Source organism: Hyperolius riggenbachi, chromosome 5 (genome assembly GCF_040937935.1).
Source record: "Hyperolius riggenbachi isolate aHypRig1 chromosome 5, aHypRig1.pri, whole genome shotgun sequence".
NCBI classification, from domain to species: Eukaryota; Metazoa; Chordata; class Amphibia; order Anura; family Hyperoliidae; genus Hyperolius; species Hyperolius riggenbachi.
Window position 1 is genome coordinate 138,753,891 of NC_090650.1, and position 14,859 is coordinate 138,768,749.

General features: G+C 40.9%; 1 protein-coding gene across 4 annotated transcripts in view; it reads left to right on the forward strand.

Annotated features, from left to right (window-relative positions):
• Window positions 1–14,859, forward strand: part of ULK4 (unc-51 like kinase 4) — an 892,004-nt gene that overhangs the window by 483,311 nt on the left and 393,834 nt on the right. For all 4 annotated transcript variants that reach the window (XM_068236316.1, XM_068236318.1, XM_068236315.1 and 1 more), the window contains 2 exons: window positions 11,518–11,569; window positions 11,668–11,812. In XM_068236316.1, coding sequence (XP_068092417.1) covers window positions 11,518–11,569; window positions 11,668–11,812 — 197 coding nt within the window. The remainder of the gene's footprint in view (window positions 1–11,517; window positions 11,570–11,667; window positions 11,813–14,859) is intronic.

The window sequence follows — 14,859 nt, forward strand, 5'->3', positions numbered from 1 at the left end:
ACAGTGTATGCTGGGATGCGGTGCGGTGCAGAGCGGAGAAGAGGACCCGGAGCCAGCTTCAGGTAATGTATACGGGGGGGGGGGGGGGGGGGACAGGCGGCAGGAGCAGCTCAACAGATTGTGATTGGTTTAAGGCAGAAATCAATTCATAATCTGTTTGCAGCAAAGGCAGCCATACGATCCCTCTCTGATCAGATTCGATCAGATAGGGATCTGTCAGTTGGTCGATCTAATGGCAAATCGACCAGTGTTTGGCTACCGTAAGGAAAGCAAATTCATAAGATAAGACAGGTAAGGAGATATAAATCATAAGTTAATTAAAGAGAAACCTTACTGAATATAGCTTAATTATTTTAATAATAATACATTATGTAGTCAGTGTTTGCCTATTGTAAAATCTTTCCTCGTCTTTACTGCTGACAAGGTGCATCACTATGGAATGTTTGTTAGTTGTGTGTTCTGAAGTGAGCAGAAAGACCTGGTCTCCCAGAATGCACTGGGAGGAAAAGGCTTTATGACATCATAGCCAAGGCTACACATCACTGAGATAGTGGGCTTACATACCATATGCCTCAATATAATATATAGAGATATAGGAAGTGTTTGTGATGCTGAAACCAGGATAAGTATTGTAAAATTGGGTATCCTGCTTTATGTCATTTAGTGCCTCTTCGAGACAGGTAAGGGAAGTTAAAATGTAAGATGAGATATCTCATGAAATAAGTTTTGTTAATCACGGCGCTTTTTGCATAGGATAACATTGCATATGTGCATATGGATTAACTGGCGGTCAGAAAAATGCTCAAAAAGGCTTGTAGCCTGAACCAGCCCTGAGTCTAAATCCTGCTAATGAAGCAAACCTATGAAAACATTATGCAGCTTGGGATTTTATGATTGCTGTTTGTCTCGCTTTCGTATAGTTTTTATTTATTCTGAAATTGCCTTTATTTTGTGTGTACAGAGGGAAATAAAGGCTTTAGTCATAAATTGTGACTGCCCGTTTCTGCCTCACTAAGCTGCTTCCATTGTCCCATTGTCACCATCACATCTTAACTAATGCTGGGGACAGTATTAGTGGGCATCTGTCTTCTGTTAAAATGCAGAAGTTTTTCCCGTGAGGCAGCAAAAACTGCAGCCCAGGGCCTCATTTGTGGGGAGCATTTGAACTTGTTGCCCACAGCAATCAGTCTTATTTCTTGTTATGTTTGCCAATAAGCACTATAACATGAAAGTTGGAAGCTGGACAAACATTTCAAGGGCGACCGCATTCTTTCTTAGATACATGTAGGAAGATAGAGAGACTGAAAACATGAATTTGAAAACATCTATGTATTCAACTTATTCAACATTTATCCACACGGGTTTTCTTTTAAGAAAACCTGTAACATGGCAAAAAAAAGTTATACTTACCTAAGTAGAGGAAAGCTCCTGGATGGTCCAGAGGCACCCCACATTCTCCTTCACCCTAATGCTGCTGGCCAGGATCCTCTTCTTGTTCGCTGACGCGCTCCTGTTTGTGCACAGCCATGCTCTTACGCGGACATGATCAGGGCCATGAGAACATAGTTATTATCTGATGTGTTCAGAGGGATCCTGTGCAGTAATGGTGAGCTCCTGGATGGATTGGGAAGCTTCAGGACCATGCAGAGGCTTCCTTTTTCTTAGGTAAGTATATAGCTTTTTTGTTTTCCTTACCATGTTACAGGTTTGCATTAATTAATCAATATTCAGCTGAATCAGCCAATGAACAGGTTAACTATAGCAGGAGTGGTCATTGTCTTTATTTTGTAAAGAGTGGAAAGAGAATTAGAAGCTCTGAGGGCTGGTGCACACCAAAACCTGCTAGCAGATCCGCAAAATGCTAGCAGATTTTGAAACGCTTTTTCTTATTTTTCTGTAGCGTTTCAGCTAGCGTTTTGCGGTTTTGTGTAGCGGTTTTGGTGTAGTAGATTTCATGTATTGTTACAGTAAAGCTGTACTGAACAGCTACTGTAACAAAAAACGCCTGGCAAACCGCTCTGAAGTGCCGTTTTTCAGAGCGGTTTGCGGTTTTCCTATACTTAACATTGAGGCAGAAACGCATCCGCAATCCAAAATCTGCAGCAGCCCGGGAGTATGTGTTTCTGCAAAACACCTCCCGCTCTGGTGTGCACCAGCCCATTGAAATACATTACCCAAGCGTATCCGCACCCGCAAGCAGATCGCAAACCGCAGCGGAAACGCTTCGGTGTGCACTAGGCCTAAGAGGTTTTTACTGCTCTTGTGTCTCTTTCTCTCAGTCCCTGTTGTAACAGAAAAATGGTAAACATATTACAGAGGGATGCCATCTTTTCTTGTCCTAATGTCCTATTTCTGGGGCATCATAATTCAAATTGAAAACTTTATAAAAACCCAGAAGAGATTCATTTTTCTTTCTGGACTATCAAAACTAAAATAATGTATAAACATGTTCATGGAGTTGGAAATTAAATTAATTTTAATTTTGTGAAATAAACTTTTTAAAGAGACACCGAAGTGGAAAAAAAATATGATATAATGATTTGTATGTGTAGTACAGCTAAGAAATAAAACATTAGGAGCAGAGACATAAGTCTAATGTTGTTTCCAGTACAGGAAGAGTTAAAGAGACTCTGTAACTAAAAATTTCAGCCTTATTTCTTCTATCCTATAAGTTCCTATATCTGTTCTAATGTGGTCTGTCTTACTGCAGCCTTTCCTAGTTGCACAGTGGCTGTATTATCTGTTATATAATCTAATCTTCTTCCCTTTGTCAGCGTTGTCTGCTCAGGCAGTAATGTGCTGCTCTGCTGTGATAGGTAGAAGCTATACACACCATCTCCATGCCCCCTTCAGGCTCTGTATGAGTCACAGACTGAGCTTCTCTCAGCCTATCTCATGCTGCTTAGCAGCCATGTTTTTTGTTTGTTAACACTGCCTAAAACTGGCAATTACAAGCCAGGATTGCAGCAGGGAGTGACATAAACAGCAAAGAGGGGCCCAGGAGAACATAATGAATAGAATGGTATGCTTTTTATTGTAAGAATTTTAGAGTACAGATTCTCTTTAAGAAACTCCTGTTGCTATCTATGCAAAAGAACCATTCAGCTCCACGACATTCAAAGTCACAGAGAGCTCTGTCTTCTGAAGCTTATTATTTCAAGTGTCTGGCACTGTATTGTTTTTTTTTTCTGCAGAGGACAGTTCAAAAGTTCACTAGCCTGCTCTGTAAAATCATTTAGAATGTGGAGTAGTGTTTAAACTGCAAATATTAGAGAATGATGCGATGTTACAAAAATATATATATATATATAACTGAAAATAAAAATATGAGAATATTTTCTTTACTACTAATGCTCTAGTAATTATCCATACTACACAACCAATTCATTATATAATTTTTTTAATTTTTTTTGCTTCAGTGTCTCTTTAAAGAGACACTGAAGCGAAAAAAAAATTATAATATTATGATTTGTATGTGTAGTACAGCTAAGAAATAAAACATTAGGAGCAGATACATTAGTCTAATTGTTTACAGTACAGGAAGAGTTAAGAAACTCCAGTTGTTATCTCTATGAAAAAAAGCCATTAAGCTCTACGACTTTCAAAGTCGTGGAGAGGGCTGTCTTCTAAATTTAATTATCTCAACTGTTATTGAACTATTTACTTTTTCTCTGCCAGAGGAGAGCTCATTAGTTCACAGACTGCTCTGAAAGAATCATTTTGAATGCTGAGTGTTGTGTAATCTGCACATATTATAGAATGATGCAATGTTAGAAAAAACACTATATACCTGAAAATAAATATATGAGAATATTTTCTTTGCTGCTAATCTTCTAGTAATTATTCATAGTACACAACCAATTCATTATATCATATATATTTTTTTTGCTTCAGTGTCTCTTTAAGCGTTATTAAATTGAAACACAAAAAAGGAACTTCTTATACATTAGAAAACATTATGTAAAATGTCTCAGATGCGTAACATGAATTACTACTCCACCTAGCCTAGGATCAGTTTTGGAACTGCTGCCTTCACCTTAGGTTGTACTGTAGAGAGTTCAGTCATTAGAGATATAATGTAACTGAAATCTTGTCCAGTGAATTTATGAATACAGATGAGTGCAGATGAGTGGTATTCTACCTATTACAATGCCCTTCGAGACGTTAGGAAGCAGTTCTTCTCAATCAATACAGAAAATGTTAATAGGTAACCTGCCATTCTGAAAAGGAACTTGTTATCTGAGCCTAGCCCCAGAGAACATCATGCAGTGAGATGTGAACAGTTATTAGTGTTTCCTATGAGAGTTTAACATAGATGGCTACACTTTTATGAAAATTAAAAGTTTTTGCTGTCGTTCTTAAAACCAATTCATTCTCTAGTTAAAAAAAAGTTACCTCATTAATCAAATACTTTTCTGTAGCATTGATTTCTCAACCTTCAGGAAATGTTTAAATATGTGTGAAATGAGGAATGATGTTCTAGAAGCAGGAACAGAATGACGTCATCTGGTGGCAAAGTTATAATATCAGACTGAGAACCACTGAACTCGGGCTCTATAGGTCTCACTTCAGAGAGAAACCATATTTTTGTCCACGGCAACTACGAGTTATTCTACATTTCTGTACAAGTGATTAACATTTTGAAATACCGGTAGTTACTTTATTAGCACATCATATTCATCTTTACCAGGACTGGACAAATAACAGAAGTAGAAAGGGGTCCTCAAAAATGACAGCCAGCTCATATTTTTTTTTAAAGATTTTCTCCAAAAGTTTTTAATGAAGGTGGCATCTAAATATTCCTCCTGCTGAGTCTTGGACTGGACATGCTCCCAAATTCCCTATTTATTTATTTGTCCACCCCATGGCCTCTTCACTTCTCAGATTTCGGTGGCACAAAGAGGTAGATTTCTGCTATCTTCTGTCTCAAATGGTATTAGACAAAAGTCATGAGGCTGGAAATGACATATGCAGTTCACCACTACAGAAATACAGTCCCAAATAGCATGATGGAAATTATATTTTAAGTTATTTTATGGCCCCATCTGCAATAAGAAGGCATTTCTCACTGCTCTTTTTTTGTAAATACACTGAGGAAGGAAAGAAAAGGGTGAAGGCTCTATTACTCACTGATCTGGGAAGAACAGGAACTGATGATGGCTTTCTGCAGAGCTGGCCACAAAGAGTCTCAGCAGGTGGGCAGGGTCAGCTTTTTGTTCACAGTAAATGACGGGTTTGTTATCACACCTTAGCACCTCCCTATCTCACTTCCTAGCAGAGCCGACACAAGGTCCTCCAGCACCCAAGGCTGAGACACCAAAGTGCGCACCTCCATCCCTCCCACCTCAGCCGTCACACACTGATTGCTATTAGACTAAGAGGCACCCCAGGGCCCCCAACCCCCCGAACACCTTAATCTCTAGTTATCTGGCATGCAGTCACTGCCATTTATCCCCTTTTCTTATTTCTATCTGCTTTAAACACAATAGGGGAATGACAGGTGAGTGAGTTGTGTGCTCCCTCCTACACTGCGCCCTGAGGCTGGAGCCTCTCTCGCCTCTGCCTCGACCCAGCCCTGCTTCTTAGATACCGGTTTCTATACTGAACTCTTTGCAGTGGTGTATGTAAGGAGGAGGACACATCGTCACATATTCAGCCAACTTCGTAGCACTCTGTGCTTTTAGGCATAAGTCTACAGTGTCTAATATTTTTAAATTACCAACATACGGTGTGATACTGTACATTAAATAATGGGAGCATATTACAATCCTAGTGTAAACATTCAAATATACATATCATAGAAGGAGTGACAACCCTACACAAAAGAGATTACCTATATTGAGCAAATAAGCTTACAATGAAAACAAAGATAAAGCTATATTGCAGTGTGCAATTTAGTTTGTTTTAATTACTGGCTCACTCAGTTGGCCCCCCTTTAATTCTAATTACCTTTAATTAATAACCTGTTAATAGTTAGGGGACTTCAGGAAAAAGCTTTTCCAGTTTCCGAGTTGGCAGCTTTGAATGTTTGGCTACCCTTTAAACTGACTTAGTTCTTACTGTCAAGCGTAGTCTTTTGAGGGATGCGATTTGCACTGCTGTTAAAGGGGCACTACAGCAAAAAATTGTAAAATAGTAAAATGAGCCATAAATTACTTTTCTCCTATGTTGCTGTCACAGTAGGTAGTAGAAATCTGACAGAAGTGACAGGTTTTGGACTAGTCCATCTCTTTATCTGGGATTCTCATGAATATATTTATTTTCAAAAGCACTTGGTGAATGGCAGTTGCTCTGTCCAACTGCCAAAAAACTGTGTAGGGAGCAGGGAGGCTGGCCAGCATCATTGTTTAAATCCTTTTTGAGGAATATCTTTATAAAGCATAAAAGCCTTGCTGAGAATCCCCTATGAAGAGAAAACCTGTCACTTCTGTCAGATTTCTTCTACCTACTGTAAGTGACAGCAACATAGGAGAAAAGTAATTTATGGCTCATTTTACTCTGGAAAAAAATGTACTTCTTATTTGTATATGTTTGCACATATTTTACATTTTACAGTTTTTCGCTGTAGTGCCCCTGTAAGCATTTCAGTGGAACCTTTAATCAGACATCCTTGTACTTTTTGTTTGATAGTATGTTAATATGTGAATTATCTTTCCACAAGTACAGTCATGCTGGAATAATAGTATTACTGCTTTCCTTAACAAGTTATGCTTATTATGACATCACGTATTTAAATTAGAGTTGTATACCATACTAATTACTAGTTAAGAATTCGCATACCCTGGCCAATTCTGTGCAGTTGGAACTGAGGAGAAGATTTTAAACGAATGCTTATTACATAGTTACATAGTTAGTTTGGTTGAAAAAAAAAATATCGATCCATCAAGTCCAACCAGAAAAAGAAAAAGAAAAACAAAACACCATCTTAAACTTGCACATATTCCAGTTGATCCAGGGAAAGGCGAAAAACCTTGGCTTGGCTTGGGCCAATTAGCCTTAAATGTGAAAAGTCATGACTTTGGATGACAGTCAGATAAATCCCTGGATCAACTCTCCCAGGAATTAGCTAATAATTATGTTCTTATACAGAACAGCTGCAGCATATTTAATTAACTGATATTAGTCTGGCCTGCAGCATTGGGGCAATTGTGCATGGGAATGAGACTCAAAAGCAAATTAACTACAGATAGTAAGATAGTAGGAAGCATGATTTCCAAAATCATGGACCTATAATTATTCTCTACCTGCATAGCAGTTTTTAGATTTATTATGATATATATATATATATATGTGTGTGTGTGTAATCCCAGTGCATCCAGTATACAAGGAATATTGCAGTATGCTGTGTTTGAAGCCATTTTGCTTTACAAATATTAGGTTCAGAGTTCTTAGTAGTAGTGCAAGGGGGGAATATTTTTGGGCCTGCCTGGTGTGCCCCGGACCCCTCATGGCAGAGTCGCTCAGCGGGTGGCACTACTCCTCTACTCCGGGAGCTCAGTCTATGGAATCCAGACCCATCTTCTGTAGTAGGCTTCTTCCTCTAGTGTCTGAGAATCAGCTGAGTCAGCCGCTAGAGCTCTAGCACCTGGCTTTTGGATGGGAGGGAGAAGCACCTGCTACAGAAGAGGATTCCAGACTCTGAAGACTAAGTGGTGTAAGAGGTGAGAAGTGCCGCCTTCTGAGTAACTCTGCCATGTGGAAAGGGGAAGGTCCTGGGGAGTGCTGGCGGGGCACCACTAAACTACCAGTACCAGGCTATACTGTGGGGTTATGGAGGGCCACTAGACTACCAGGGTTTACTTTGGGGATTTGGAGGGTACTACTAGACTACCAGTTTATACTATCTGGTTATGGAGGGGACCATTAGACTACAAGGGTATACTAGGGAGGTATGGGGGGGAATTCTAGACTATAAGGGTATACTATGGGGCTATGAGGAGACAACTACACTACCAGGGTATACTTTGGGGTTATGAAATGGACCACTAGACAACCAGGGTATACCGTGGAAATATGGGGGGAACACTAGATTACCACAGAATACTGTGGGGGGATGAGGAGACTGTTAGCCCAGAATCAGGCCACCAAATCCAGCAGAAGCCAAACCAACCAGAACAGCACAGAAGCCAAGCCAGTCAGCCCAGCTCATAAGCCAGGTAACTCTGCTTGGCTATGTGTAGGGGACACTGCCTAATTATGTGATACGCTGCCTATTAATATGTATGATTTTTTTTGTGTTAAAGAGAACCCGAGGTGGGTTTGAAGAATGCTATTAGGACACAGAGGCTGGTTCTGCATACAATGCCCAGCCTTTGTGTCTGTACTGTGTCTCCCCCCCCCCCCCGCACGCTCTGCTGTCCCCATGAAAAAAGGTGCCATGCTAGCGACATGCAGCTTATCGCTAGCTGGCTGTTTACCTTATGTCTGCCATTCACCGCTTCTCCCCCGCCTCCTCTATAGTGCCGCTCCCCATCTGCATCCCTTTCCTCCCTGCCTCTGTAAGTTTCCTCCAGCTTATGGAGGCGGGTAGCGGTGCTCTAGAGGAGGCGGGGGAGCGGCGGTGAATGGCAGACATAAGGTAAACAGCCAGCCAGCGACAAGCTGCATGTTGCTAGCATGGCATTTTTTTTATGGGGGACAGCAGAGCGCAGGGGGGGGGGGCCTGGGGGGATACAGTACAGACACAGGGGCTGGTGATAGTATGCAGAAACAGCCTCTCTCTCCTAATAGCATTCTTCAAAGTTACCTCAGGTTCTCTTTAAAGGACAACTGTAATATGGAGGCTGACATATTTATTTTCTTTTAAGCAATACCAGTTGCTTGGCTATCCTGCTGTTCCTCTAGCTCTAATGCTTATAGCCATACACTCTGAACAATCATATGCAGATAAGATGTTTCTGACATTGTTAGCTCTGACAAGATTAGACAGGCAACTAGTATTGTTTAAAAGGAAATAAATATGGCAGCCTCCATATTCTTCTCACTTTAGTTGTCCTTTAAAGTAGAGGTTTACTGGGCTGGCCTACTTAAGGTGGCCACTAGTGGTCCAATTTCTAGCGAAAAATCGTTTGAGCGATCATAAATTCTGATCGGAAGAAAAATCGTTCACTACACCATCAACAAACCAATCTTTGCTTCCTATCGATCACAACCAATCAAGAATCCAAATTTTGGTTAGACAAAAATCCAATCAGACGACTATTTTTATAATCGTTCATAATCGATTGTGCCCATCAACTGAGATTATTTTCAACCAATCTGATCCGATCACTGTTGCATGTGGCTGGACTTGTGAGAGGAAGCTCTCACATTTATTTATTTATTGCATTTATAAACCGCCAACATATTACGCAGCGCTGGACATTAGTTTAGGTTACAGACAATATTTAGGGGTGACATACAGCAATACGACAATACAGGAAAACAAGAAAAACCAGATCACGCAGCACAGTATGAGTACAAGGTAATGCTTAGTCACTGGATGGGAGTGCAAAGGTGAGTTTTGAGGGCCTTCTTGAAGATGTTGGAGGGGGCTGCCCTAATGGGTGGAGGTAGGAGGTTCCATAGTGTTGGTGCAGCTCTTGAGAAGTCCTGGAGGCGTGCATGGGACTGGGTGATGCGGGGGGCGGTCAGGCGAAGTTCATTGGAGGAGCGGAGTGAGAGGCTAGTTGTGTACCGCTAAGTGAAATCGGAAATGTAGGTTGGACAGGTTTTGTGGACGGACTTGTAAGTCAGGCACAGTATCTTGAATCTGATTCTGGACTGGATAGGAAGCCAATGCAGGGATTCACAGAGGGGAGCCGCCGTGGTGGAGCGATGAGAGGAGTGGATAATTCTGGCTGCCGCATTCATGATGGACTGCAGCGGGGCAATTCGGGTCATAGGGAGACCAGACAGAAGAGCATTGCAGTAGTCAAGGCGGGAAATTATGAGGGCATGGATGAGGAGTTTGGTGGTGGCAGAGGTCAGGAAAGGGCATATCTTGCAGATGTTACGGAGGTGGAAGTTACAGGACTTTGTAAGGTTTTGGATGTGGGGAGTGAAGGAGAGTGCGGAGTCCAGGGTGACACCCAGACAGCGGGCTTGAGAGGTAGGGCGAATGGTAGTGTGGTTAACAGTGACATGCACATCTGGGATAAAGAAAATGGAACACAGAGAGCCCAATATTAGTATGCAAAACCAAGGAGTTGGAAATGAGACGTATATAATGTATACACTCACAAATGTGGGTTACCACCTAGATAACCACTATATAGGCAGGTGAGGAGATTAGACCTGTCCTCACTCGGGATTAAAAGTCGCTCTCTGTAGATAAGGTAAAAACTGGGGATCGACCCCTCCACCAAGGGTGGATATTGATAATGTAAAAAGGAACAGAGGAGCCTCTGTTCACTTTTACATGCACATCTGGGAGGTTTAGGCATGGCCGGAGTGGGAAGATCATAAATTCCGTTTTGTCTAGATTTAGTTTCAGGAACCTAGTGGACATCCAGGAGGATGTCGGCTGATAGGCAGGAGGAGACCTTGTCCATGGTAGTGGTGGATATGTCGGGGGTGTGGAGGTAGATCTGGGTGTCATCTGCATACAGATGATAGTTAAAACCCATGGAGGAGATAACCTTGCCAATGCAGGATGTGTATAGGGAGAAAAGTAGGGGGCCAAGGACGGAGCCTTGGGGGACTCCCACCAAAAGGTGGTTAGCAGTGGATGAGGACTCCTTGAAGGAGGTCATGAAGGAGTCGGTGGAGAGGTAGGATGAAAGCCAGGTCAGGGCGGGGTCTTGAATGCCCATGGACTGGAGGGACTGGAGGCGTAGGGGATGGTCTACTGTGTCAAAAACTGCTGAAAGGTCAAGGAGAAGGAGACATTTGAAAAAGCTTTTATAAATATATAAGGAAGGTGGGTATATATATATATATATATATATATATATATATATATATATATATAGTCTTTATTAATTTTAATATACCATTTTTATTAATTTTAGAACATTACAGGGGATCAGTGTAATGAGGGTGGAAGGGTCGGATAAGGTTTATAACTCAGACCTCTGTAAAGTTAGACACAGGTTCACTTTAGTGACCCGAGTCATATCACCAGTTAGCATCTGCTTCAAATAGATTTTTTGGGGGGGCTAGGGATAATACTTGTAAAGATTAGCTTTATTCTGAAAAAACAATACTGACTATACAAAAAGGCTGACATGCTTTAGTTCTTTGCAAGTATTGTGTGAATATAAAATTATTAAGTATGAAGAGCAATTAGTACCCATCAGAGCCATCTTTGTTGGCCTTTGAGGATATGCATTCTAAGAACTGAAGTGACTTACAGAGCTGGAAGCAACATTTGTAATGGGAGTGAAATCTCCAGCATTGGTAGTAAATCACTCCGTCCCTTTACAGATGATCATTTAATTATAGAGTTTGTCTGTGTAACCCTTCAGTTTGTGGTGATGCTGATTCTATTTCTGCCTATGTGGTAATTCAATCCAGACTTTTCTTGCTCTGTTTTAGGTCGTGGATGCTATACTCCCACCTTTAGTCTCCCTGGTGTGCAGCCAAAATGGTAAGCTAGGCCACATCAAGTATGTTTCTATGTGGCTTCAACATTTTGCTTCAATTACACAGCTGCATGGTAGCATTCTTGGCTCTCTTCTTTTCTAGTGGAATGGAGGCTGTTCAGCTTGCGGCTACTTGCAGAAACCACATCACTACTTGTTAACCATGAAGCCATGGCTGAGGGGAGAGAGGAGGGTCTTCATTTAAACAACACATTCCTGGCTCTAGTCCGAAATACGCTCCTTCCACAGTAAGTCACCCAGCTGGGATTAGTACTTGTTTTTTAAAGAACTGTTCTTAATGTTCTCTCCCCCCATCTTTTTTTGTATGTACCATTATTATTGCACAGTGATATGAGATGTAGAATAATTTAAGTTTTGCAATTGATTTAATGCAGTGTTTTTAGGAAATTTGATGTGTGTTACAAGACTTGCTCATTCCTACAGCTTCGGTAGTGGATATCCTTTTCTAATAAGGAGCAGATCAAACTAAAGTAGAGATAGCATCTCTGATGGTATTGTGAATGGTTGTTCCAGTTGAAGGTCATCATCAAAAACAAGTATGGTATTTTTTAAGTTGTGCTGTTAAAGAGATATTGCCAGCCATAAAATCAAATTCCTATTACTCACTGCTCTGTGTTTATTATGTAGTCTACATCCGGACCCTGCATTTCAAGCATTCCAATATAATCATAAAGTTGTCTGCTGTAACTAATCATAGTCAGTCAGCCTCTCAGTCAGCCTTGCTCTTTTCTCGTACATTGCCAGGGAGAGGGAAGCTTAAAAAAAGCCTTGTTATCTTCCCCTCCCACATTCCTGCTCCTTGCTGATTGGCTGAGGGCAGTTCAGTGTGACATGAGGCTGAGAAGGGAAATGTAAGCTAACTCACCTCACCCCTCTACAGAAGCTGTTGAAATCCGATCTATGTTCTGCTTACATGTGTTTACAAAGAAAACTAGATATGACAGTGCAGTTCTGTACAGTATACATCATGTCATGCAGAGAAGAAAAAAGAGTAAGGGAGGTAATAACATTAAGATTGTCTTCAGTCAAAGGCATTGAAGATGGAAAATGCCTGGAACAGTTTTCTCTTTATTTACTATACACATTTTTTTTTCTGCTTGTGAAAAACTTTTTAATTTAAGTGTGAATAAGCCCATTAATTAAGACTGCTGAAGATTACCATCAGGACAAGGTTCCAGACACATATCTTCTCTTTCAAGCTGGTGTGCCAATTATTTACACCCCCTGAGTAAAGCCCAAATCAGGTGGACAAGCCAGAAAAAAATACATCAAAGACACACTCAAAGTCCATTTGAAGAGCCTTGGCATTGGCCCAGGCTACTGGAAGAGCCTAGAGCAAGATCATCCCGCCTGGGTAAGCTGTATCAGCAAAGGTGCTACTTCCTAGGAGCAGAGCAGGATTACAGAGGTGCTGAAGAAGCGTAAGCTGCACAAATCCAGAGCTAATGCTCTGACAACGATCCAAGCGAACCATTTGTGCCCTACATGTGGCATAGCTTTCCAAGCTCGCATTCAGCTGATCAACAACAGCCAGGCACATTGTACCAAGTTAACAGCCTTTGTTGTTGACGATGATCACGAACATCATACAAAGGAAGAACATATATAGCCCATTTTATTAAATTGGTTCACGTATGCTCACAGCCTTATGCTTCTGCACAGAAAGATTTCATATACTTTATACTGAGGTCTTTTTATTATTTTTTTAGTAATTATATAACTCCAGCATCTTTTGCAGTGCTGTACAGAATATATTTTCTTGTCACTTAATTGTCCCTTTAGAGGGGCTCACAATCTAATCCCTATGATAGTCATATGTCTATGTATGTATTATAGTCTAGGGCCAATATGTTTATTGTGTAGTTTATGTATCGTAGTCTACACCAATTTAGGGGGAAGCCAGTTTACTTGTCTGTGTGTTTTCGGGATGTGGGAGGAAACTGGAGTGCCCAAAAGAAACCCACACAGACCAGGGAGAGTATGAAAACTCCATGCAGATAGTGTCCTGGCTGGCTGGGATTCAAATCGGAGATCCAGCTTGCAAGGAGAGAGTGCTAACCACTATCCTACTGTGCTGCCCACAGCTTTTCAAGTCATTCTTCTGACTGGGTACTTGTTAACATCTTGCTGACTTCATTAACATTGGTTCAGGTTACTGGTCTAATTTTTCTTTTTTCTGTTGTGGAGCAAGAGGAAAAGCTATGGTAAGTATTTTTTTTTTCACTGCGACTCTTTTACTTGTCTTGGACTTGGCAAAATGTTACTGTGTGTTTACTTTCTGACTAGGTATGCATGAGCAATTACACATTACTGTTGTTCTTTGAATCATAAAATATTGGTGATGTTTTATTATTCCAGACTGTATGCATAATGGCATACACTTTACTGGAGCCAAGTTACAAACTGTTCTTATTAGGCATACAGTATACCTGGAGAACAGCATGTTTGGGTTTTTATGTTCCTTTTTGTATCTTGTTTTTTTGGTTTATTGTGATACTTTGCCTTTACTAGCAGCTTTTTATTTCGCTTTATTTTATTTTTTTTAAGTGCTAAAAGCGTGAATATTTTATTAAATGGGGAAGATCATTTTCTACACAATTCTCATGGTTATGTTTAAAACTTCTTTTAAGTGCCCCCCCCCCCCTTCACAAACAATACAGATAGACTGCATTATATTTGTCCAATTATAATTTTATGTTCTGTATATTATATAATATTTTATAGTCTGTTGCATTTGTTGCTAGAAACTTGTAAACTAATGTTGTCTTGTCTTTGGGCCTATGCTGTTCCTGATGAATTTGGAAATTATTACAGTATGCCCGTTGTTCTAGTATGCCTATAGCTTTGTGATCCAAGCTGTAGCCAAGACCCACAACCCAGTTTCAGACTCAATGTAGTTTCTACTCTCCCCCCCACCACCACCTTTATACTGCTGTTGCTGTGTGACACAGGAATGAGACCACTACTGTGACACCCCGGGAGACTGACTGGGGCTTTAGGTTGGTTCAGTACACAGAAAAATGGTAAAGACAAGTCTCTACATTAATAATGTAAGGATTTTTAACTCTATCATTGTGTTAGTTTACACTGTCCTCTGGTTCAGCCATTTCATAGTCAGCCAACTCTCCTGGCACACCTCAGGATGAGCTTCCTGGGCTTGAGGCAGGTAATTTGGGCATCATACAGCACCTGGTAATTTGGGTGCCCTCATAGATTGCAAGTGACAGCGGCTTCTGGTGTATAATTTGAGTGCCGGACACTGGTAGTGTTAGGC